This window comes from Ornithorhynchus anatinus, chromosome X1, assembly GCF_004115215.2.
Source record: "Ornithorhynchus anatinus isolate Pmale09 chromosome X1, mOrnAna1.pri.v4, whole genome shotgun sequence".
NCBI classification, from domain to species: domain Eukaryota; kingdom Metazoa; phylum Chordata; class Mammalia; order Monotremata; family Ornithorhynchidae; genus Ornithorhynchus; species Ornithorhynchus anatinus.
The window spans coordinates 137,975-160,589 of record NC_041749.1 but is presented as its reverse complement, the minus strand read 5'-3'; the positions used below and the strand labels follow the sequence as shown (position 1 = coordinate 160,589).

General features: G+C 41.8%; 1 protein-coding gene across 4 annotated transcripts in view; it reads left to right on the top strand.

Annotated features, from left to right (window-relative positions):
• Positions 1-22,615, top strand: part of CPSF3 (cleavage and polyadenylation specific factor 3) — a 40,961-nt gene that overhangs the window by 6,877 nt on the left and 11,469 nt on the right. For 2 of the 4 annotated variants that reach the window (XM_029051472.2, XM_029051473.2), the window contains 10 exons: positions 3,404-3,581; positions 4,753-4,842; positions 5,778-5,928; positions 8,031-8,206; positions 9,482-9,640; positions 10,620-10,766; positions 12,750-12,902; positions 15,222-15,330; positions 16,305-16,403; positions 19,345-19,439. In XM_029051472.2, coding sequence (XP_028907305.1) covers positions 3,404-3,581; positions 4,753-4,842; positions 5,778-5,928; positions 8,031-8,206; positions 9,482-9,640; positions 10,620-10,766; positions 12,750-12,902; positions 15,222-15,330; positions 16,305-16,403; positions 19,345-19,439 — 1,357 coding nt within the window. Of the gene's footprint in view, positions 1-3,403; positions 3,582-4,752; positions 4,843-5,777; positions 5,929-8,030; positions 8,207-9,481; positions 9,641-10,619; positions 10,767-12,749; positions 12,903-15,221; positions 15,331-16,304; positions 16,404-19,344; positions 19,440-20,601; positions 20,845-22,615 lie in introns of those variants that run through there. The other 2 variants (XM_029051474.2, XM_029051475.2) reach the window with 2 other exon arrangements.

The following is a 22,615-nucleotide window of genomic DNA, read 5'->3' as shown; positions in this document are numbered from 1 at the left end:
AATGTGTCATCCTTTTACTGTGTGGAAATTGAAAAGCACGTCTATTGTAGTTCTGTTTTATTACTTTGCAGAGTTCTAATAGATTATCTTGGTTAAATTAAGAGTTCAAAAAGTTAAGTAGAAAATGTTTCTGAAATATTAACTAAGAGCCAATTAGTGCGGGTATTATTAGTCATATATATTAAGCCTTGAAACTATGCCAAACAGTGTCCCAGGGCTTAGAGTAATTACAAGAAAATCAAATTAAGATGCATTCTGTGGCCCACCAGGATCTCATGTTCTGAATGAAGAAGAGCAGGTGTGTATACCAGTCAATGATCAATAGTATTTATTAAGCACCTTCTGGGTGCTCTTCCCTGAGCCATTGTTTACAGAGAACTGTGCAGTGATGGCCAGCACTCTTGGGGATGTAGAGTTGCTTATCAACCGGTGGTATTTATTGAGCGCTTACCAAGTGCAGAGCACTCTACTGAATGCTTAATCTAATGTCAAACATTTGCTCATTTAGCCGCCCAGCCACTAAAGTCCTTGGGCTCGCTTTCTCAAAGAGAAATCAGAATTAGGCTCTCCCTAAGCCCAACCCTGCAGCACCTCCACGGGTGCTGTCCAGCCAGGGCGGCGGCAGGGAAGGGGGCGGTGCATCTGAGCTGTCAAAAAGATCTCCAGGGCGGGCAGCCTGCTCTTGCAAAATGCCGTCATAGACGATGGCATCGGAAGATGCATCATTTCGGCCTGTGCTGCTTTTGGGTAGTGGGGCTTGGCCTCCGGAGGGAAAGAGGAGGCAGGCTGAAGACAGAGATCGGTGTCCGCCTTGCTGTGGCAGTCACAGCACTGCTGTGGGGCTAGGAGGCACGGACACTTTACTGACAATTTATCAGACAAGTCAACTGGTTTCCTCTGTGCTGTCTGAGAAGGTTTCTGGCATAAGTAGCAATATCTCCTTCAAACCCAAGATCCCGCGTAAGTGCCAAAACAACAACGATCAGAATTCAGCCGTGTTGGTTGTCTAGTGAGGATGAATGCTGAAAAGATGACCGAAACAATCTTCGATGGAGAGCATGGCAGGTAGCGAAAAGGGTTTGAAGACCTACTGAAGGTGAACCTGAAAGTGTTCTGGATTGAAACTGGTGCTTGGGAATCAGTGGCACAAAGTTGGTCATCTAGGCAGTGGATCTACCATTCAGTTATTTAGTTCTTTGAGGACAAACACAAACACATCGCTGCTGCAAAAGATGCTCTCGATAAACAAGTAAAAGAATTTTCTCACTGGAATGTGGCCCCTGAGTGGCATGGGGGCATTATGCAGAGTTGGGGAGGTAGGGCCAGGGCCACTGTAGCAAAATACTTTGGATATCAGAATAGCTGTTCTCGGACCTTTTCCTTTCCCAAAGTCAAGTTCCGGCCCATTCTAGTTTACTTCCACCCCTGGTACGTGGCAAAAGACCACTGGTATTATCCTTCATGTGCACCATCTGTGGCCAGCTGACCCGGGTGCCTTATGCTTTGGCCTCCCTCTGAGGTCGGAGGGAGAGACGGAAGCTTATCTGTCATTTTCACTGGGAAACTTCATTGTCACCATCATCCCTGGGCAAAGCACTGTATTAATAATAATAAATAATAATGGTACTTGTAAAGCACTTACTATGTGCCAAGCACTGTTCTTTGTATTGGGGTAAATCCAAGTTAATTAGGTTGGACCCAGTCCCTGTCCCACATGGTGCTCACACTCTTAATCCCCATTTTACAGATGAGGGAACTGAGATCCCGAGAAGTGTACCCAGGGTCACACAGCAGATCGGTGACAGAGCTGGGATTAGAACCCATGTCCTTCTGATTCCCAAGCCTGTGCTCTTTCAATTAAACGCTTGGAAGGGGACAGGAGGAGCCAAGCATTTGATTGGATGTTAGAGGTACCAGCACGACTCTCCTCTTTTGGGTGACTGACAATTTGTGGGACCACTGGAGAACCAGTAGGAATCACCATCCCTGCCTTCAAGGATCTTACAAAATTAAGCGTAAGCTCATTTTGGGCAGGAAATGTGTCATCATCAGCAGTATTTATTGAGCCCTTACTTTGTGCAGAGCACTGTACTAAGTGCTTGGGAGAGTGCACTCCAACAGAGCTTACGGTTTTAGAGGGGGAGACAGGCATTAATATGAATGAATAATTTATAATATATAATTTAAAGATATGATATATAATTTAAGGATGTGTTCAGGCACAATCCCTGTCCTTTGTGGGGCTCACAGTCTAACGGTGTGAGAGAAGAGGCCTGGAACTCCCATTTTACAGAAGAGGAAACCAAGGCTTAGAGAAGTTAAGTGAATTTCCCAAAGTTACACAGCAGGCAAATGGTGGAACTGGGATTAAAACCCAGGGCTCTTGACTCCCAGGCCCATGCTCTTTGAAGAATTCAATAAAAATACAGTACGGACTGCTTCATCTGTGGTAATAATAATAATTGTGGTATTTGTTAAGTGCTTACTATGTGCCAAGCACTGTACTAAGCACTGAGCTAGATACAAGATAATCGGGTTGGACACAGTCCCTGTGCCACAAAGGGCTCACGGTCTCAATCCCCATTTTACAGTTGAGGTGATTGAGGCCCAGAGAAGGGAAGTGATTTGCCCAAGGTCATGCAGCAAAGTGGATTAGTACCCATGTCCTTCTGATTCCCAGGCATGTGCTCTATCCACTAAGCAGATGAACAAAAGGGGTGTGTGCTCTTTTAGGAAGATAGTTGTATCAACAGGCTCAAAACTAAAGAGGGGAGAGGTTGTAGTGGTCACTGTGGCTACGGTTGTAAGTGGACTCTGAGGCATGAGGAGCCTGAAATTCTTCTCCTCTAGCCACAGCCCCCTATTGATCTTTGTTTTTGACTGTTGATTTGTGTTTTGTTTCATCTTTCCCTCTGTATCTGTTGCCAGTCCCATCTCCCCCATTTTATTATTAGCTTGAATCAGGTTAGTGAATTATTGGGATAGGAAGGAAGGGGAGAATCTGAGAAATGATACAAAGCCATTTGTTGCAGCTGTAATAAAACCAAAACAGTTCAACCATGTAAAGTGACAAGGAAAAAAAAATAGTAGTTGAACTGTAGTTACAAGGGACTCCCTTCTGCTATTTCACCAGAACAATTGCTGCAACTGCCCAAATTCCAAACTCTGGGAAGGCAGGCTTAATGATCACAGTGCTTGGCGGGAGGGGGTCCTCCCCTAGACCTGGGCAGCTAGTGGCTGCCGAGCCTGCAGGAATCCCAGTGGCTCAAAAGTCTGTCTGGTCTTGCATTTTCTCACAAGGACACAGCAGTTAATATTGCTTTCTAGAAATCATCTCCAGGAGCCACCCCTTAAAAACATCACCCTTTCTCCTTTTGTTGTGTGTTTTTATTTTTCAATCCAGTAACATTTCAGCAGATGACATGTTGTACACCGAAACAGATTTGGAGGAGAGCATGGACAAAATTGAAACTATTAATTTCCATGAAGTAAAAGAAGTTGCAGGAATCAAGTTCTGGTGTTACCATGCAGGCCATGTTCTGGGAGCCGCCATGTTTATGATTGAAATTGCAGGTGTAAAGGTACCGCTTGTTTTCTGCCCTTACATATTGAATGCAGAAGCGAGTGGGAAGGCTCCTGCCACAAGACGTGCTTGAAGAAAGTATCTTACTAGGAAAAGTTGTAAATACTTGAAAATCAAACCTAGAAGTACTAAAAATTTGAAGGGCTACTTTTATCCCTCATAACATCATCCTTCTCTCTAATATGTTATACGTAGTACAGCTGGGTTTGCCAGTTTGGGTTTTTTTTTTGTTTTTTGTTTTTTGCTGCATTTGATTTGGACTCTGGAAGGGAAAAGATGGTCAAAGTGGTAGGAATATTAAGTTTTTTGGAACAACCATTCCATTGTTGTTAATTTCACATTTTCTTGTAAAGTTAAAATAAACAGATAAACCGGAAAAGATTGTCGTCAAAACAAGCCCACACATACAGCTAGGTCTGCACCCACGTTCCTGTGATGGCAGCAGTTGTGTGTCGTTGCTGCTGCCGCTGCTCCTGCATCCATTTTTGCTCTTAGATGTTTGGATCCAGGCACCTTCAACTGCCAGATGAGCAGAATAAGTCCCAGAAAATTAATTACTCTTTTTACTGTGTGTAATTTTACGGGGTGACTGATTGGATGTGCTGAACAAAAATGACCAGCAGCATGTTTGAGAGGGTTTTGAAACCATTAATGAAATCATTTTAAGATAAAGGTTTTTAATGACAAAGTAGTTTATTTCTATTTGGGAATATGCCTTGGAACTTGTAGATTTTCAGTTTTATTCCTTAGTGGATTATTGTTCCCTTTTCGTAGGTGACATGTTTAGAATAATTAAGAATCTTTTATTCTAATGAGGTAGTCTCTTCACGTATTCTCATTTAGCAAATCACGTTTTGTGAGAAGGAGTTTTATGAGGTTCGACCCAGCGTCTCTCTGAGGCAGGCAGCTATTGGGAGGTACTGGTAGCTCCACCTTCCCCATGAGGACTTGGAGGCACAAAAAGGGGTGAAGTTGCCTACCCAGATTTCACAGGAAATCCTTGTCAGAAGCATTACTCCATCCCAGTTCTCCTTAATTGCAGGCCAGTGGTTTTCACACGAGCTCACCCCCAGTGCCTTTTAGGGCTGTGAAGGAATTGTGCAGCCTTGATCTGCTTATAAATCTAGAGCTTTTCGTGAATCCTAACTTCTACCGTCTCGATTTCATAGCTTTTATATACGGGGGATTTCTCAAGACAAGAAGATAGGCATCTAATGGCAGCTGAAATTCCTAATATTAAACCTGATATTCTAATCATCGTAAGTATTACTTCATGATATCTCTGATATTACTTCATGATATCTTTCATCAATGAATCAGTAGAACTTATCGTGCACTTACTTTGTCTCCCTTACTTGAATGTAAGCTCAAGACAAACACTAAAGAAATTACAAGTAAGGGAAGTAACGGAATTTTGGGGGAGGGGGCCAGCGAGGTCATGAAGAAGTGTCGAAGTGGCAGTAGGGGGTGGAAATAGAATGGGGAGATGAGAGATCTGTCAGGGAAGGCCTCCTGGAGGAGGTGTGATCTCAGCAGGCCTGTGGAATTGGAGAGAGTGATGGTCTGCCAGATGTGAAGGGGGAGGGATTTTCAGGTGGGAAGGATGGCGTGAAGAAGAGGTGAGAGTAGGAAGCACAGTGATCAGATTGGATTGAATTACAAAAAATACAGGGAAAGGATGTGCCAAATGAGGAGCTAATCTCAAAGCCATATTCAGAACATTATCATTTTAGGACTGGCTTTACTGCCTTTGTATTTGAAGTTGGTAGCAAAAAAAAAAAAAAGGCATTGTTTCCTTTTAATTAATTGTGGTATTTATTAAACGCTTTCTATGTACCAAGCACTGTTCTAAGCACTGGGTTAGATACAAGGTAAGCTCACATTATTCATCCCCATTTTACAGATGAAGTAACTGAGGCACAGAGAAGTGAAGTGACTTGCCCAAGGTCACCCAGCAGACATGTGGCGGAGCTGGAATTAGAACCCTTATCCTCTGACTTCCAGGCCCAGGGTCTTTCCACTAGGCCATGCTACTTTTAGTTTGTGAACTCCTTGAGTTTGGGGTTCCCGTCTTCTAGGATCTTTGTAAATGCCTCACAGCCCAACACCTCAAATAGCACTTGCTAAATATTTTTAGTGATAAGGGTGTCTGTTCTGCTAATCCAAGAATCTCTGAATATGCGATATTACTTAGGAATCTACCTATGGGACCCATATCCATGAGAAACGCGAAGAGCGAGAGGCAAGGTTCTGTAACACGGTACATGATATTGTTAACAGAGGAGGGAGAGGTCTTATTCCCGTCTTTGCTCTGGGCCGAGCTCAAGAGCTTCTTTTGATTTTAGGTAAGTTTTTTTTTCTTTTTTTTTCTTTTTCACCAGCAATGTCCAAAATAAACTTGAGGTTCCCTCTTTAGTGCATTAGAGGGAAGTATGCTATTTCAGGTGAAACCTTAAGGCCCCATGGAAATAGTTTGTTTAAAGATGAAAAGCCACAAATCTATGGTACTGGATGAAAGGGATAGAGGAATAGAGCCAGCCCACTGGGACAGCCAGGTTCGCTGAACACAGGCCGTCGACCCTGAGTAGGGCCGTATTGCAAGGTTTATACATTGCAAGTCCCTGTCTCCTAGCATCAGGTGGTTGTTGTGACGAGAGAGTGAAATAATTAGGGGGACAGTACTCGGAGAAAAATGTTCTCCAGCTTGGGGGTCAATAAATCCAGTCTAGTTTGGCCCCTTCAGGGCCGCCCCGGATCCCTGGAAGGACAAACTGGTCTATGCCAGCATCGTTCGAACCACCCCTGGGGTCCTCGAAGCCAGCAGGAACCTGGGCCAGACCAGTCCATATTTGAATTTGAAGGGTTTAATGGGGGCTGAACTAGCCTCGAGATTGTGGTGTGATCCGAAAACTTGCTTGTTTGTGGGTTGGAATTGGCTTCCTTTACCTAACAGTACTTTGTGATCAGTTTTATAAGTCCATACTTAAAACTGAGTTTTAAATCACTTTCAAAAATGTGCTCAAATTCAAGTCGTATATAGTTGGTACCCATTCAAAATGCTTCGTTCTCCATTTTCTTAAGAAGAACAAACCAACATGACATAGAAACAGATCTAGATTAAACTTTCTGAAAGTCTGGTTATGTGTAGGTATTGGGGGCTGTTTTAGTTGGCAGGTGCCGATGCCCGCAGTGAGTAGCTAGGGCTGCAGGCCCAACTCAGGAATGTGTGGTCTTTCTTTCATGATGGTTTGCTCTGGGTCTTCAAAGCATCGCCTGTTGAAATGTAGGAAATACCTGCCCAGTTTGGCACACACAGAATGTTGCAGCCCAGGCACTTCATTTGGAAGATAATTTTTGTTTGCCGGTATGTGTCATTGCAGGTTGCGGGCAACTAACTCTGTGTAGTAGAGAATGGCTTCTATTTTAAGAGAAACCTTTTTTATGAAAAGCAGTTTCTTATGGCAAGTTGTACTTATCCAGCAGAAGATCTGTTGCTTGGTTACCTGCTTCATCTTCTTTTTTTAAGTTAATGATATTAACAGTATGATTATATGACTACAGTTGCATTTGCTAATTGCCCACAATGGTGCAAAGTGTGGCATTAAGCACTGGAGAAAGGTGCATTGTTAATAATTCAGACTTGGTCCCTGGCTCACCACGGAAGAACTGGTGCCAGACACATAAGGAAAGGGTAAGCAAGATGAGTGCAGCAAAGATAATAAATGGGCAACAACAGTATTAACAAAAGTAACGCATTGATGCCGAAAGGACAGTCGCTCAGTAGATCCCTGGTCTGTGGTCACCACCAAGTTTTCCCTGCAAATGTTGGGATGGTAGACTTCTGCCTGCCTTGCTCCAGTGGGGCAAGTCTTTCCCATGGAGGTGGTTTGGGACGGATGGATAGACAGACACACTGCCCCGCTGACCCCGGAGCTCCAGTGGACATGGTCTCCTTGGGTGGTCTGGCTACAGTCCCAGCTTCTCCATGCCTGGGTCTAGCGGGTCGAGTCTTCACCCCGACAGTAGCAGGCAGGTGAGGGTAGACTGATGTCTCACCATTTGTTTGTCATCAGGATTGAGTTTACTGCTAAGGATTTAATGTGAATGTTTATTTGAGGGCGTATATAATTCTCAATGCAGAAAATAATCTCTTTTGATAATGTTATTTAAATGACCTATGTTAGTCTATGGATTTTGGGGCTATTCCAGAAAATTATTTTTAGATGCAACCTAAAGTATTGTTTAAGGCTAATTTATAGTTTTGTTCAACTTTTAAATTGTGTCTTTGGGCTTAGATGTATTTTTGATGGTCAAGTTTACCATCAAATTAAGATTTTATTTCTTAATGGAAAGGCAAGTTACGGGTCTCGTGAAAAACCTGTGCTTTCAAATGAGTTTTTGTTTTAAAACACAACGTACTCAACAAAACTGTATTTGTTCTCCATAGATGAATACTGGCAGAATCACCCAGAACTCCATGACATTCCCATATACTACGCATCATCTCTTGCCAAAAAGTGCATGGCAGTATACCAGACATACGTCAATGCGATGAATGACAAAATCCGCAAGCAAATCAACATCAATAATCCATTTGTCTTCAAACACATTAGCAACCTCAAGGTGACTACAATCAGGAAAAAAACATATCGCTCCAAAGATGGGGTGCATATTGCAATTGTGTTAAAGGCACTATGTACCTTGAATCTTCCCAGTGTCTTTTTTGAGCTCCCTCTTCTAATATAATTTTGCTGCTTCAAGTATTTACAAGTCACAAATTGTCAAAAAACATGAATGTTTTTGTAGAGGAATTGAGTTCCTTTTTCTTGGCCCTGCCCTTGTCTGTCTTCCAGTATCTAGAGGTGCAACTCTGCACCCAGGTGGTGTTTGCTGACGGCTTTTTCCATGTGTTTTGTTCCTCCTCCTAACAGTAATTCCACTGATGGCTCCGTTTCCGTAATAGTTTATTTGAGCGTGTTAACATGTTGGCATATTGCAAATTTTTAAATTTGAAGAAATTCTTCTATCAGAATACGTAGACTTTTAAGGTAATTTAAATGGACTGTATTATATTCCCCATAGTTAGCATCTCTCTCCTCCTAAGCGCCATAGGTATGTTTACAAAGATGCCCATCTCAAGTACCCTGGTGCCTTTGATTATTCCCGACTACTATGGCATTGGTGAGCAACTACAAGTTAACTGTGCTGGGAGAAATTCAGAGGTGCGTTTTGACCTCAGAGCATCAGTACAGAGAATGGGGTGGAGTTGGAAGACCTCAAGGAAGCACAGAGAAGAGATGGGAAAGGCTTGGAGAGACAAGGAGGGAAGACAAACAGAGATTCAGAAAGCAGCACTGCACAAATTTCTGCTATTTTAAATTATTCCCATAGGTGACTCAAAGCTCATTTAATTTCTTGACATCTTTATTCTGATTATTTTGTGGAGAATTTTTGCCAGAGCGAGACTTCATTCAGGAGGTTTTTTTCCACTATCCTTTTTTTTTAATAGAAAAAGCAATTTTAAAATTGTTTCCCCTCCATTTTATGTCCTCCTCACTCTGATGTTTTTTCTCAGATTGGCTTTGCAGTTTTTTAGTATCAACAACTTTAACTGTGAAGTAGTATTTTTATAAGCATTTAAGGGCTCGTATTAGTTCATCTATTTATAATCGAATAGAAATTATTTGGCTTATTTTCTGAAAATGATGAGATAGTATGAAAAAAAAATTTAACTGTGCATCCCTGGGGGCCAGGAACTTTTCCAAATTGATTTTCTTCAAGTCTTTCAGGGGTGTAGTAAAAGACACATGTTGCAAGTGATTCGTAAGTGTTAGAAACAATAATAATCATAAGCCCATGGTAATTAATGCTCATGTTCTATTTCTCTTTCTCTGTCAGAGCATGGATCATTTTGATGACATTGGTCCCAGTGTGGTGATGGCTTCCCCTGGAATGATGCAGAGTGGCTTGTCCAGAGAATTGTTTGAGAGCTGGTGTACAGACAAAAGGAATGGTGTCATTATTGCAGGATATTGTGTAGAAGGGACACTTGCCAAGGTGAGTTATTTATCTTGAGATACTGTCAGTTTGAATTACAGTATGACTTTTTACGTGTAGAATTTTTCCATGTGAAATAGTGTTCATTAAATTTCATTTAATCATATGGCTTTTTTAACCGACAATGATGATTGGGAGATGGTAGGAGGATAGGCTGAAAAAGTCTGACTAATGCAAGGTCGAGAGTTGTTCATGTTTCCCCATTTGATATCATCTGAGAAAGAAGGGTGTTTCTACTTTTTTGAAACTTGGGGTCTTTACCCGATATAACTGTGGGTTCTCTTGCTCCTTCTTTGCTTGTCAATATATTGGGAGGGATGTCTAATAGGGATGGGTTGTGTGTACTTATGGGATTTCCAGGGTTGAATGATTGCAGTTAGCATATCCATTGGCCACATTCTCACCTCCTGGAAGCGGTTTATGCAAGTTTTCAGGACCTTGGGTAGTAACCTTTTGTTACCCTCTGTCAACACCCAAAATATAGGACTACTTTCAGCATTTATATGTGACTACTTTTTTAGGAGAATGATTATGTAGCATTCAATTATTTCTCACTATTAAAAAAGTATGTTAAGAGACCTTTCCTCCTTCGGGGTAGGAGAGGATAGATGGGTTTATGGGGACTAAATGCAGGAAGGTGTGAAAATGACAGATACACTTAAGTTCTAACACACCATATTATAGGCTTTAGATAGAACATGTTGGTAGAATTAGGGGACATTGTTCCGATAATGCACATCTCTCTGGAGAGAAGGCTTTGTGGGTTGAAAGAAATAATTCTGCACACATAGCCTCTACACACAGCATCTCATACCATAGCACAGCATGGTATGAGTTCTACAAAGTGAGTTTTTCTTACCAGGGTGTTCTTAAAGAACATAAATCCACATTATAGTAGTATTGATTTGTTTTCCAAAATAATGCTTCATGGATTTTTTTGTGTGTGTTTATGTGTGTGTCTGTGTGTGTCACCCAATAGCACATCATGTCTGAACCTGAAGAGATTACAACCATGTCTGGACAAAAGCTGCCCCTGAAAATGTCTGTAGATTACATTTCTTTCTCTGCTCACACAGACTACCAACAAACCAGCGAATTTATTCGGGCTTTGAAGCCTCCCCATGTGGTTAGTATCTACATGTAATTATTTTTCAGAAAAAAATTCAATGTTATCAATAAATCGAACTGACAGGTAAATCCTCAGAAGATTATGGTAAATAAGAAGATTATGGTGGAGGAGGAGGAGTCTGTAAGGTATGGGGAATGCTATGTGTTACATTGTTCCAAGATAAAGGTGATTTTTAGCGACAGAAGATAAAGATTTGTATATAACTTGTGTGTCAGATAAAACTATCAACTATTATTCCCTTCATTCTCCGTTTTTTCCTCTCGAGATTGGAATAACCTATTGCCCAAAACTGCAAATCAGTCAATTGATGGTGTTTATTGAGCATTTAATATGTGCAGAGCACTGTACTAACTAAGCGCTTGGGAGAGTACAGAACAACAGAATTAGCAGATACATTCTGTGCCCATAACAAGCTTACAGTCTGTAATAAAGGCTCTCATCTCTTCCTGCCTTCAGGACATCTCTACTTGTATGTCTTCCCGCTGCCTAAAACTCAACTTGTCCAAAACAGAGCTACATATCTTCCCTCCCAAACCCTGTCCTCTCCCTGACTTTCCCATCACTATGGACGGCACAACCACTCCTTCCCATCTCCCAGGTCCGCAACCATGATGTCATCCCTGACTCTGCTCTCTCATTCACGCCACGTAGCCAATCCATCACCAGAGCCTGCCGGTCTCATCTTCACAACATCGCCAAGATTCGCTCTTTCCTCTCCATCCAAACCACTACCTTGTTAGTACAGGCACTCATCGTATCATGACTGGATTACTGCATCAGCATCCTTTCTGACCTCCCAGCCTCCTTTCTCTCCCCACTTCAGTCCATACTTAACTCTGCTGCCCAATTATCCTTCTGTATTATCTGTAGATTACCTTTCTACAGAAATGTTCTGGGCATGTCACCCTCCCTCTCCCCCCTCAAAAGTCTCCAGTGGTTGTCTATCAACCTCTATATAAAAAAAAACAAAAGCAACTCACTGTTGGCTTCAAAGCTCTCCATCACCTTGCCCCTTCTTACCTCACCTTCCTTCTCTCATACATCCCAGCCTGCACATCCCTCCGCTCTGGTGCTGACTTCTCTGTGCCTCGTTCTCGCCTGTCCTGCAATGCTACGTCCGGTCTGGAATGCTCATCCTCCTCAAATCTGCCAATCACACTTCCCCCCCCTTTTCAAAGCCCTACTGAAGGCTTACTTCTTCCAAGAGGCCTTCCCAGATTAAGCCCCCCTTTTCCTCAGCTCCCCCTCCCCTCCGTGTCGCCCTGACTCGCTCTCTTTACTCCCCTCCCTGCCCCACTTGCATTTATATGTACGTATCTGTAATTCTGTTTATACTGATGCTTGTTTACTTGTTTTGACATCTTTCTCCCCTCTTCTAGACTGTAAGTCCAGTGTGGGCAGGGATTGTCTCTCTCTATTGCTGAATTGTACTTTCCAAGCTCTTTGTGCAGAGTGCTGTACACAGTAAGCAATCAATAAATACGATTGAATGAATGAATAATAGTAATATCAACATAGTAGTTGTTAAGTACTTTCTATGTGGCAGGCACTGTTCTGAGAGCTGGGGTAGATACAGATGAGGAAACTGAGGCACAGAGAAGTGAAGTCAGTTGCCCAGTGACAAATGGTGGAGCCGGGATTAGAACCCATGCTTTTCTGACTCCAAGCTGGAGCATCTCAAACATCCAGTTACTATTATGAAGGAGAAACTCCTGACAATTTAAGACAATCACCAGCTCTCTCCCTCTAACTAGTCTCCTTTCCTAGTACACCCTGGCTGGCATTTTCTGTTCCTCCCAAGATCACCTTCTCACTGTGCCTCGGCCTCAACTCTCCCACCTCCAACCCCTAGTTTGCACCCTTTCCTCCACTTGAGAGCATTTGGAAGTTTTGTAATATCTTTACTTTAATATTTAATGTGTATAAAGTGTTTTTAAATAAAAGTTGATTTTTCTGCTCTATATTAACCCCTTTGTGTAGATATTAGTGCATGGAGAACAGAATGAAATGGCCAGATTGAAAGCAGCGTTGATAAGGGAATATGAAGATAATGACGACGTGCACATAGAAGTCCACAACCCTAGGAATACAGAAGCTGTGACATTAAACTTTCGAGGGGAAAAATTAGCCAAGGTAGGAATGTAACAATTTTAACCAAAATCCTTCTGTTCTTTGCAATTGGGATGTGCTAAACCAATAAGACTGACTTAGAATGAGCCCTGGTGTCCCTTTCACCACTTCCCTCCCCAACCTGAGGGGAAAACAGCCCACTAAAACCTCCTGCCCCCCTCCCTCTGGTAATCGCTCTGCAACCTTTGGCAGAAAGAACAGTGTTTGTCACCACCCGCGATGAAGGCATCAAAAGCAGCCGCAGTCCTGGCACTGTTTGCTCCTCCAGACCGAATTTATGTCAGATCCGGGGGCCTCCAGCAGCTGCTGGGGCACAGCCAGGGGATTTTTCCCAGGAACTTGGGCCCCACCGAGTCTGGCTGCCTTCAGAGAATCGAAAAAGGTCAAAGGGGAAATGGAATGAGGCAGGAGACCCTCACGGCCAGTCAGCTTCATGCCATGGTGACTTGGTTATGTTTTGATGAGACTGAAGCTTAGTTTGCGTGTTTAATCTTTGAAGGTAAATCCTCATTCAGACTGGTCTGTTATTGTCAATCTGGTTTCATTCCTTTCAGATTGCTCTACATGCTAGGAATATCTCATTAGCAAAATCTGGGGCCCAAATTCAGCATTGAAATTTATGGACTGTGGTAAATATCCCTCTAGGCAGTTAGAACCTCCTGTCATTTCCCCACCAAAATCGAAGCAGAGGCATTATTACGTATTTAACTTTTGATATGCTATTTAAAGTAATTTGTGGGTTAAGATCTCCAGGACATTGCAAATGGGTTTAGCAGAGTACGGTTTGGTTTAGAAACTTGCCTGGAAAGAACTATTACAGACCACACTTTTGTGTTTCTTGTATGATTAGACTAGTCTTCGAGGTAGGATTGTCGTGACAGCCAGTGGCTCTGAATGCTGGAGCACAGAATTTGGGAAAAACTGGCCCTGGGACCTAAGTGCGATGAAGGCTGACGGCGTGGTCTAGTGGAAAGTGCACAGGCCTGGAAATCAGAAGGAGCAGGGTTCTAATCTAGATCTGCTACCGACCTGCCGTATAATCTGGGGCAAGTTGCTTAACTTCTCTGTGCCTCAGTTTCTACATCTGTAAAATGGGGAGGAGATACCTACGATTTATCCAGGCAGAAGAGTGAACTATGAACCGAAGTGGGGAGAGACAGGAAGTAGGGAAGTGAGCAAGGAGGCTGATGCAGTAATCAAGGAAGGAGATGGTAAACGTTTGGATGATAGCAGTTTGGATGTAGAGGAAAGGTTGGATTTTAGCGATGCTGTGAAGGTAGAACCGTCAGGATTTGGTGACAGATTGAACGTGTGGGTTGAATGAGAGAGCTGAGTCGAGGATAACACCAAGACTTGTGAAATAGGGAGGATGGTGGTGGTGTTCGCAGGGTTAGGTGGAATATGAGGATTATTTTTGTTGAGATGAGTTGGTCAAAGACCCTTTCAGATTTGTTGAGGGTTTAGAGAGAGGCCCTCTTGTTGCCATTCCAAACGCGTAACTATATTACTATGTGAGTTGTAGCTGGATTGTAACAATGAAAGTCCATGGTGGTTTGACATTCTCTTTCTTGGTCTCATGATTGCCTGACATGTTCTTTTGGGTAGAACCAAACATTATGCATCATGTAGCAATAATACAGCGTGGCCCAGTGGAAAGAGCACAGACCTGGGAATCACAGGAGCCGGATTCTGACCCCAGCTCTGCCTCTTGCCTGCTCTGTGACCTTGGGCAAGTCATTTAGCTTCTCTTTGCTTCAGTTCCCTCATCTACAGAATGGGGATTCGATATCTGTTCACCCTTCTCCTTAGACTGTGAACCCCATATGGGACCTGATTATCTTGTATCTACCCCAGCGCTTAGTCCAGTGCTTGACACACAAAAAATGGTTAACAGATACCACAATTATTATTAATAATGATCTCAAGTTCTTAACATACTTTTGTTGTTTTCACATTACAAATTCATTTTGGACAACCCTGGATTCAGGCATCATTATTATTACTACTATTATCATCTTTTATCAAGTGCTCTTTTATCAAGCACTTACTGTGTGCAAAGTACTGTCCTGAGAGCCAGGGTCAGTACAGGACAATCAATTAGCCCATGGTCAGTGTGCAGAAAGGCACTCACAATCTGAGTAGGAGGGGACAGAGACAAAGAGCAATGTGTTTATCATTAGCAGACATTCCCACAACTTCAATGTTCAATAATCCCAAATTACAACTTCGAAATATGAAAATAAAATGGTACTTGGAGTGAGCATCTGAATTAGTAATTTCTAAGATTCTCTTTCAATAATTGTTTTATTTTTAAAAAACAAGGTTATGGGCTTCCTGGCAGACAAAAAACCAGAACAAGGCCAGCGTGTTTCAGGGATACTGGTTAAAAGAAATTTTAATTATCACATACTTTCTCCGTGTGACCTCTCCAGTAAGTAAAAATTAATTCTTCTATTTAAAATACTTCAGTTATTAGGTCAATTCAGCATTGAAAGAAAACTGAAAATTCTTTCAGTTTATGATCAGTTATTATATGAGAGCAAAATGACTGGATAATTAAATGGTATATACCTGAAACTTAGCCAGTTACTTTCCTGGGACAGTATGAAAAAGCACAGTGAATTATTGGAAAAGGAAATTCCTTGTGGAATATTTGTTCCTTTGAAGTAGTATGAATCCTTTTCATGAAGACATTTTACTCTACTCACTGGCCATTTGCCAGTTTTTTCCTTTGGAGAGTGGAGTGTTGGAGGTGTGCTTCCCTGTAGAAACTTTTGACATGCCAGAAACTAATCTTTTGAAATAATAAGATTACTGTGGTGCCTATTTTATGTTCACTATGTGTTGAAATTTTATGGGTAATCGGCATTAGTGACCAAAATATGTTGGGCCCAATCCATATTCTAAATGGGGTTCACAGTCTTTATCCCCTCTTTACAGATGAGGGAATTAAGGCACAAAGAAATGAAGTGACTTGCCCAAAGTTACAGAGCAGACAGGTGGCGGAGCCTGGATTAGAACCCTGGTTCTCTGAATCCTGGGCTCGGGCTCTTTCCACTAGGGCACACTGTTTCTCACAAGATAAAATACAAACTGAAGTTCCCTGAAGTCTGTCAGGCAAGAGGGTTCCTACCTTCAGATCCTTATACCTAAATGAGGTCTCTGAAGCCAATAGTGAAAAAGTGATTCATAAAAGATAAAGGAAACAACCTAACTCCCCAACCGTTCAATTTGTATGATCAAAAATATTGGTGCTGTGCCTTTTCCTTAGATTATTTCCTCTCACTTCACTCTCGATAGACTTGGAAGATGGTAGAACCTACCATTTCTCATTACTCAAAGCTATTCATTTATTGGAAATGATTGTATTAATTCTTGAAAGCACTTCTTTCTGTTTTATTCTAGATTACACTGATTTAGCTATGAGCACTGTAAAACAAACTCAAGCCATTCCTTATACTGGCCCTTTCAACTTGTTGCTTTATCAGCTACAGAAACTGACAGGTGTGTATTTGTGTGAAGTCTCTGTGATGTCAGAATTAAATTGACTTTACTGTCTATGATTGTGCCATCTTGGTTAATTTCTCTCTGACCTAAGGATGTTACTAAAGTACAAATGTGTGACTCTTCTGTGTATACATAAGAAGCGAGAATAAGAAATCCCTAGGTGTATTTGATCTTGAGCACAGTGAAATCTCATCGTCGAATTTCATCATCGTCAGTCATCATCAGTGGTATTTACTGAGTGCTTATTGTGGACAGAGCACTGTACTAAGCACTTGGGAGAGTACAGTACAAGAGAGTTGGTAGACATGTTCCCTATCTACAGCAAGCTTACAATCTTGGGCAGCGGGGGGAGGGGTGTCAGGCATTAAATAAATAATTTATCATATATAATTTATAGTTATGTACATGAGTACTGTGGAGATGACGGTGAGGTGAATATCAGATGGCCAAAGGTCACAGATCCAAATGCATAGATAAAAGATGGGAGAGGGAACTGGGGAAAAGCGAACTTAATCAGGGAAGGCCTCTTGAGGAGATGTGACCTTATTCAGGCTTTGAAGATGAGGAGAGTGGTGGCCTGGTGTACTTGGAGGAGGGAGTTCCACAAGATAGGTGGAGAGTGTCTGAAAGTTCTGAGTTCAGCGTAGCTCAGTTGCCGAGTCCATTCTCTAACTAGAAGATTAATTTACCCCACACTTAGAACCTTTGTTATGGTTTGTAGGGAGACCAAGGATTAAAAAGTAGTGCATTCTAGGAGAAAGAATACGGAACTGGGAATTTAGTCCTAGCTCTGCTATTGACTTAATCTGTGACTTCGGGGAATCAGTCAGTCATATTTTTTTGACCATGTACTCTATGCAGAGCACTGTACTAAGCTTGGGGGACTGCAATACAACAGCTGATAGACACAATCCCTGCCCACAAGGATCTTACAGTCTAAAAAGGGAGGGAGACAGAAATTCATTTAAAGAAATAAATTGTGGATATGTACGGAAGTGCAGTAGGGCTGAGGGAGGGGTGAATAAAGGGTTCAAATCCAAAACAAGGGTGGTGCAGAAGGGAGCGGAAGAAGAAGATGTTATTAAGGGCAAATCACTTAATCTCCCTGGGTTTTCCATTTCCTCACCTTAAAATGGGAATAAAATGGATTATGAGCATCCTGTGCCCTGTTCTGTTTCATAATCTTTAGCATTTAGTGCATAGTAAGTGCATTTACTAGGCCCCATCAATACATGCCACTATTATTGTTGTTATTACTATTATTTAGTGAAAATGTATTTTTAGGGCAGAATATAGAATACAGTCAGCTCCCCAGTTTGCAGTTTGTCATGACATCGTCAGTCTTTGGTTTTTTTTCCTGGTAAACCCGTGCCATTTTTAATGGTTTAGATGATAACCAAAAATTCCCAAAGAATCAATAATATTAAGAAATCTTATTTTTGGCCATTTATTAATGTTATTAAACCAACTTTGGGGAGCAATTTAAAATTTTAGCAGCCCCCTCCTCACTTACTAATGGCATTTTAAAGGTGAATGTCAAGAAAGCAAACTATTAGTGATATTTTTATTAAAATTCATGATTGCCTGAAGACTTAGGCAAAGAGACAGTTTACATGTCTCTAGACAAAACAAATGAAATTTTTAAAAAAATAAAATTTGATTTTTATTTGATTTGCTGTTATGTCCACTAGAATAGACTTGAACCATAATTATGTAATCATCCAACTATTGAGAGGTTTTTGTTTTGTTTTGTTTGTTCCCTGATCAAGCCCTCACGTTTCCTATTTGACCTCCTTTCTGAGTTACCTAAGCAAGCATGAGGATCTGATACCCTTAAGCACTTTGTTTTTCACCTGATCCCCATAGCACTTTTCTATAGATCCATCTGTAATCTATTTTAATGTCTCTCTCCCTCTATAGTGTATATCCTCCTTACTGGGCAGGGATATTGTCTTCCTACTCTGTTGTATTCTGCTCTTCCAAGTACTTAATATAGTGCTGTACATAGAGTGTTCTGCACACAGTTGACACTCAGTAAATACACTCAGTAACTGGCTTTATTTGAGATTTAAATATCTTCAAAATCTATGTTAGTTGAATTTACCATTGAATTTATGAAAATTTTGTTCAGTCTTTTACAATACCCATAGTTACTTAAGAAAGAGCACAGGCTTTGGAGTCAGAGGTCATGGGTTCAAATCCCGGCTCGGCCACTTGTCAGCTGTGTGACTTTGGGCAAGTCACTTAACTTCTCGGTGCCTCAGTTCCCTCATCTGTAAAATGGGGATTAAGACTATGAGTCCCATGTGGGACAACCTGATTCCCCTGTGTCTACCCCAGCACTTAGAACAGTGCTCGGCACATAGTAAGCGCTTAACAAATACCAACATTATTATTATTATTAAGGCCACAAGGCAGCAAACTATCCTTACGGGGTATTTAAATGCTTTTGTGCTTTATGTTTAAAACACTAATAATGAATAATAATGGTATTTGTTAAACACTACATGTCAAGCACTGTTCTTTGCATTGGGTCAGCCACAGTCCCTGTCTCACAAGAAGCTCACAACTTAAGTAGGAAGGAGAACAGATCATACTTAAACATGAGATTAGAACAGTCTGGGAACAAATATTAATAAATGTAAATAATTACTATTATCAAGGAATATATATATACACATTTTTTAAAGACTTAGTTTGAATTTAATCTTCATGATAAATGCTACTTAGTATGTGGATTTTTGTTTAGATATTAATATTCTTGAATTTACTTAAGTAGTCAATTCCAATTTTATTTAAATAGCCTTCTGAAAGTCATAGGAGCTATTATTTCTGAAAACTGAAATGTGAAATTAGTTTCTTTGCTTTAAATCCTGATATTTCTTTCCACAAATCATTGCCTTCAATATCCCAAAGTAAGCCATTCCTCTCATTTCAGGTGATGTGGAGGAACTAGAAGTCCAGCAAAAGCCAGCACTGAAAGTGTTCAAAAATATTACTGTAATTCAGGAACCTGGAATGGTAGTATTAGAGGTAAGAGCGATAGGAAAGTGCCTCTTTGGAAAAATTAGTTCACCTGGGGTCACCTGGATTCTCCCTTTGAGATTCTGTATATTTTGCATGGAACAGAGATATGGGAATCACATTCAGATCACCATATTCATTCAATCATTTTTAGTGAGCGCTTACTGTGTGTGGAGCTTAGGAGAGTACAGGATGACAGCAGACACATTCCCTGCCCACAAATAGCTTCCAGTCTATAAGAATGATTTAGAGTAGGATGCCTTTGTCCAATACAGGTATACCCCTCTTTCCAAGTGACTTCAATTAGTAAAATCCAGAGATATGTCTTGCTCTGATTGCTGACATAGCCCAGGATCTGCAGGCCTCGCCCAGTGTCACGTTCAGTCAGTGCAAGGAATTCAGTTCCCTCCCTGCCTCATTGCTCCCATACCTCCCCAGACACAAACTGAAAGCCAGGTTAATAATGTTGGTATTTGTTAAGCGCTTACTATGTGCCGAGCACTGTTCTAAGCGCTGGGGTAGACACAGGGGAATCAGGTTGTCCCACGTGGGGCTCACAGTCTTAATCCCCATTTTACAGATGAGGTAACTGAGGCACAGAGAAGTGAAGTGACTTGCCCACAGTCACACAGCTGACAAGTGGCAGAGCTGGGATTCGAACTCATGAGCCCTGACTCCAAAGCCCGTGCTCTTTCCACTGAGCCACGCTGGTTCTCTGCCCATCTACCTCACTCCGATTCCTCGCTGCTTTAGAATGAAACAGAGTGACCCTCATTCAGACACTGCCCTGCTCTATCTCCCCGAACACAAACAGGAAGCTAGATTCTCTGCTTTATTCAAAAGCAGAGACCGAGATATGGTAGAAATTGCAGCTAAATTAAGTTAAAATCTGTTTTTCTCTTTCATTGTACTTACTGAGCACTTACTATGTGTCAGACACTGTACTAAAGTGCTGGGGGTAAATACAAGATAATCAGGTTGTACATGTTCCCTGCCCCACATGAGCTTCACAGTCTGAGTTGAAAGAAGGATTTAATCCCCATTTTGCAGCTGAGTTAATTGAGACACAGAGAAATGAAGTGATTTGCCCAGGGTCAAAAAGCAGACAAGTGGCAGAGCTGGGATTAGAACCCAGGTCCTCTGACTCCCAGGCCCATGCTCTTTCCACCAGGCCACACTGCTTCCCTTCTACCTTTCCCCAATTCTTTGCTGCCTTCGGATGAAGCGGAGAAACCCCAGCTCGTGCTGACAGGAGGACCCGTCTGTCTCTGGTGCTGCTAAATCTAGAATTGTAGCTCTGCTGGCATTTATTATTTTCAGATTTAAAAATCTTCCACCAAGTTTCATTAAAGGAGATTTTTTTTTAAAAATGATGGTCTATCTTATTCATCAAATTCTTCAAGAAGGAATTTCTGCCATAGTTTGAGAGGAGTCATTTGTGCTTCGTTAAAAAGTGTTGTAAGAGCAAAGTTATTTCCACCCCAATCTTCCTTGCAAGATTGAGAGTGTGGTTGCTTAACTGTAATACAACTGAACTTGGGCTGAAATAATGATCCACCTATCTACTGTTCAAAGTAGATGTAGGATTTAAAACCCCAACCGACACTTCTGCAACACCTGTGCACTCGAATCCTCATCCCCTAAACACTTTCATTCATTTGTTCAATAGTATTTATTAACCGCTTACTGTGTTGCAGAGCACTGTACCAAGCTCTTGGAAAAGTACAATACAGCAATAAACAGTGCATTCCCTGCCCACAGTGAGCTCACAGTCTGGGGCCGGGGGGGAGACAGACATCCATCCAAATAAATAAAATGAAAGATATATATACGTAGGGGCTCTGGGACTGGGGTTGGAGAGAAGAGCAAAGGGAGCAAGTCAAGGTGATGCAGAAGGGAATGGGAGGTGAGGAAAAGTTGGGCTTAGTGTGGGAAGGCCTCTTGGAGGAGATGGGCCTTCAATAAGGCCTTTGAAGAGGGGGAGAGTAATTGTCTGTTGGATTTTAGAAGCAAGGACATTCCAGGCCAGAGGGAGGATGTGGGCGAGGGGTTGGTGGTGAGATCGGGGCACAGTGAAAAGGTTAGCACTAAAGGAGCGAAATATGCCAGCTGGATTGTAGAAGGAGAGAAATGGAGTGAGATAGAAGGGAGCAAGGTGATGGACAGCTTTAAAGCCAATGGTGAGGGGTTTTTGTTTGATACGGAGGTGGAGAGGCAACCACTGGAGATTTTTGAGGAGGGAGGCAACATGTCTGGAACGTTTTTATAGAAAGATGATCCGGGCAGCAGAGTGACGTATGGACTGGTGCGAGGAGATACCAGAGGTTGGGAGGTCAGCAAGAAGACATTAATCTAGGCAGGATAGGGTTCTTCCCAAAGCATATATGTACCTACTTCTGAACACTGCCATTTTCCTATTTTATTATTTTAATGTCTGCCTCCCCCATTAGATTTTTAAATCCTTGAGAGCAAAGATTGTGTCGATGAAATCTTGTACTCTCCCAAGCACTTAGTACAGTGCTTTGTGGAGAGTAAGTATTTAATAAATACTGTTGATCCCTTAATTGATCCAGTAGAGATTCCCAGATAAGATAGCTAATCAGTGGTATTCCTTAGAAAACAGATATTACTAAAATTGAGGTTTACAAGGCATAATTTAAAGTCACTGAGGTTCAGAACTGCCACTAAGTGGATGATGATGATCTGGCCATTAGAAGTCAGACCTCGGGCCTTTGGTTAGTTGCCTGAAAACTTGGATTAGGGAAAAGCCTGGGAAATACAGTTTGTTCCAAACTGGGGGTTCAATACCTGTTCTCCCTCCTACTTTACAAATACCATTTTTTAAAAAAAGGCCTCCCAAGTTGAGGTAATGACCAAATTAACATGCTCTAGCTTCCTTTTTAACCCTACGTATAGCTTAAGCCAAGAGGCATACTTTACCATATGAAAATCTGTTCTGGCTGGGTCTCAAGAGAGCAGAGAGCAGACAGCCAGTCCCATACTTCAAGCAAGGTCAAAATGTAAACTAATTGCATTTTTCTAACTCCTCCCCTTGAGCATTAGACCCCGCCCCCAAGGACCCCTCTTACTGACAGAGGAACCAACTTCCTCCTACTTAGAATGTTCTGCTGCCAAGCCTCTGACCTTGCTGTCTAACAATAGTGCCTCTGCTACAGAAGGCAAGA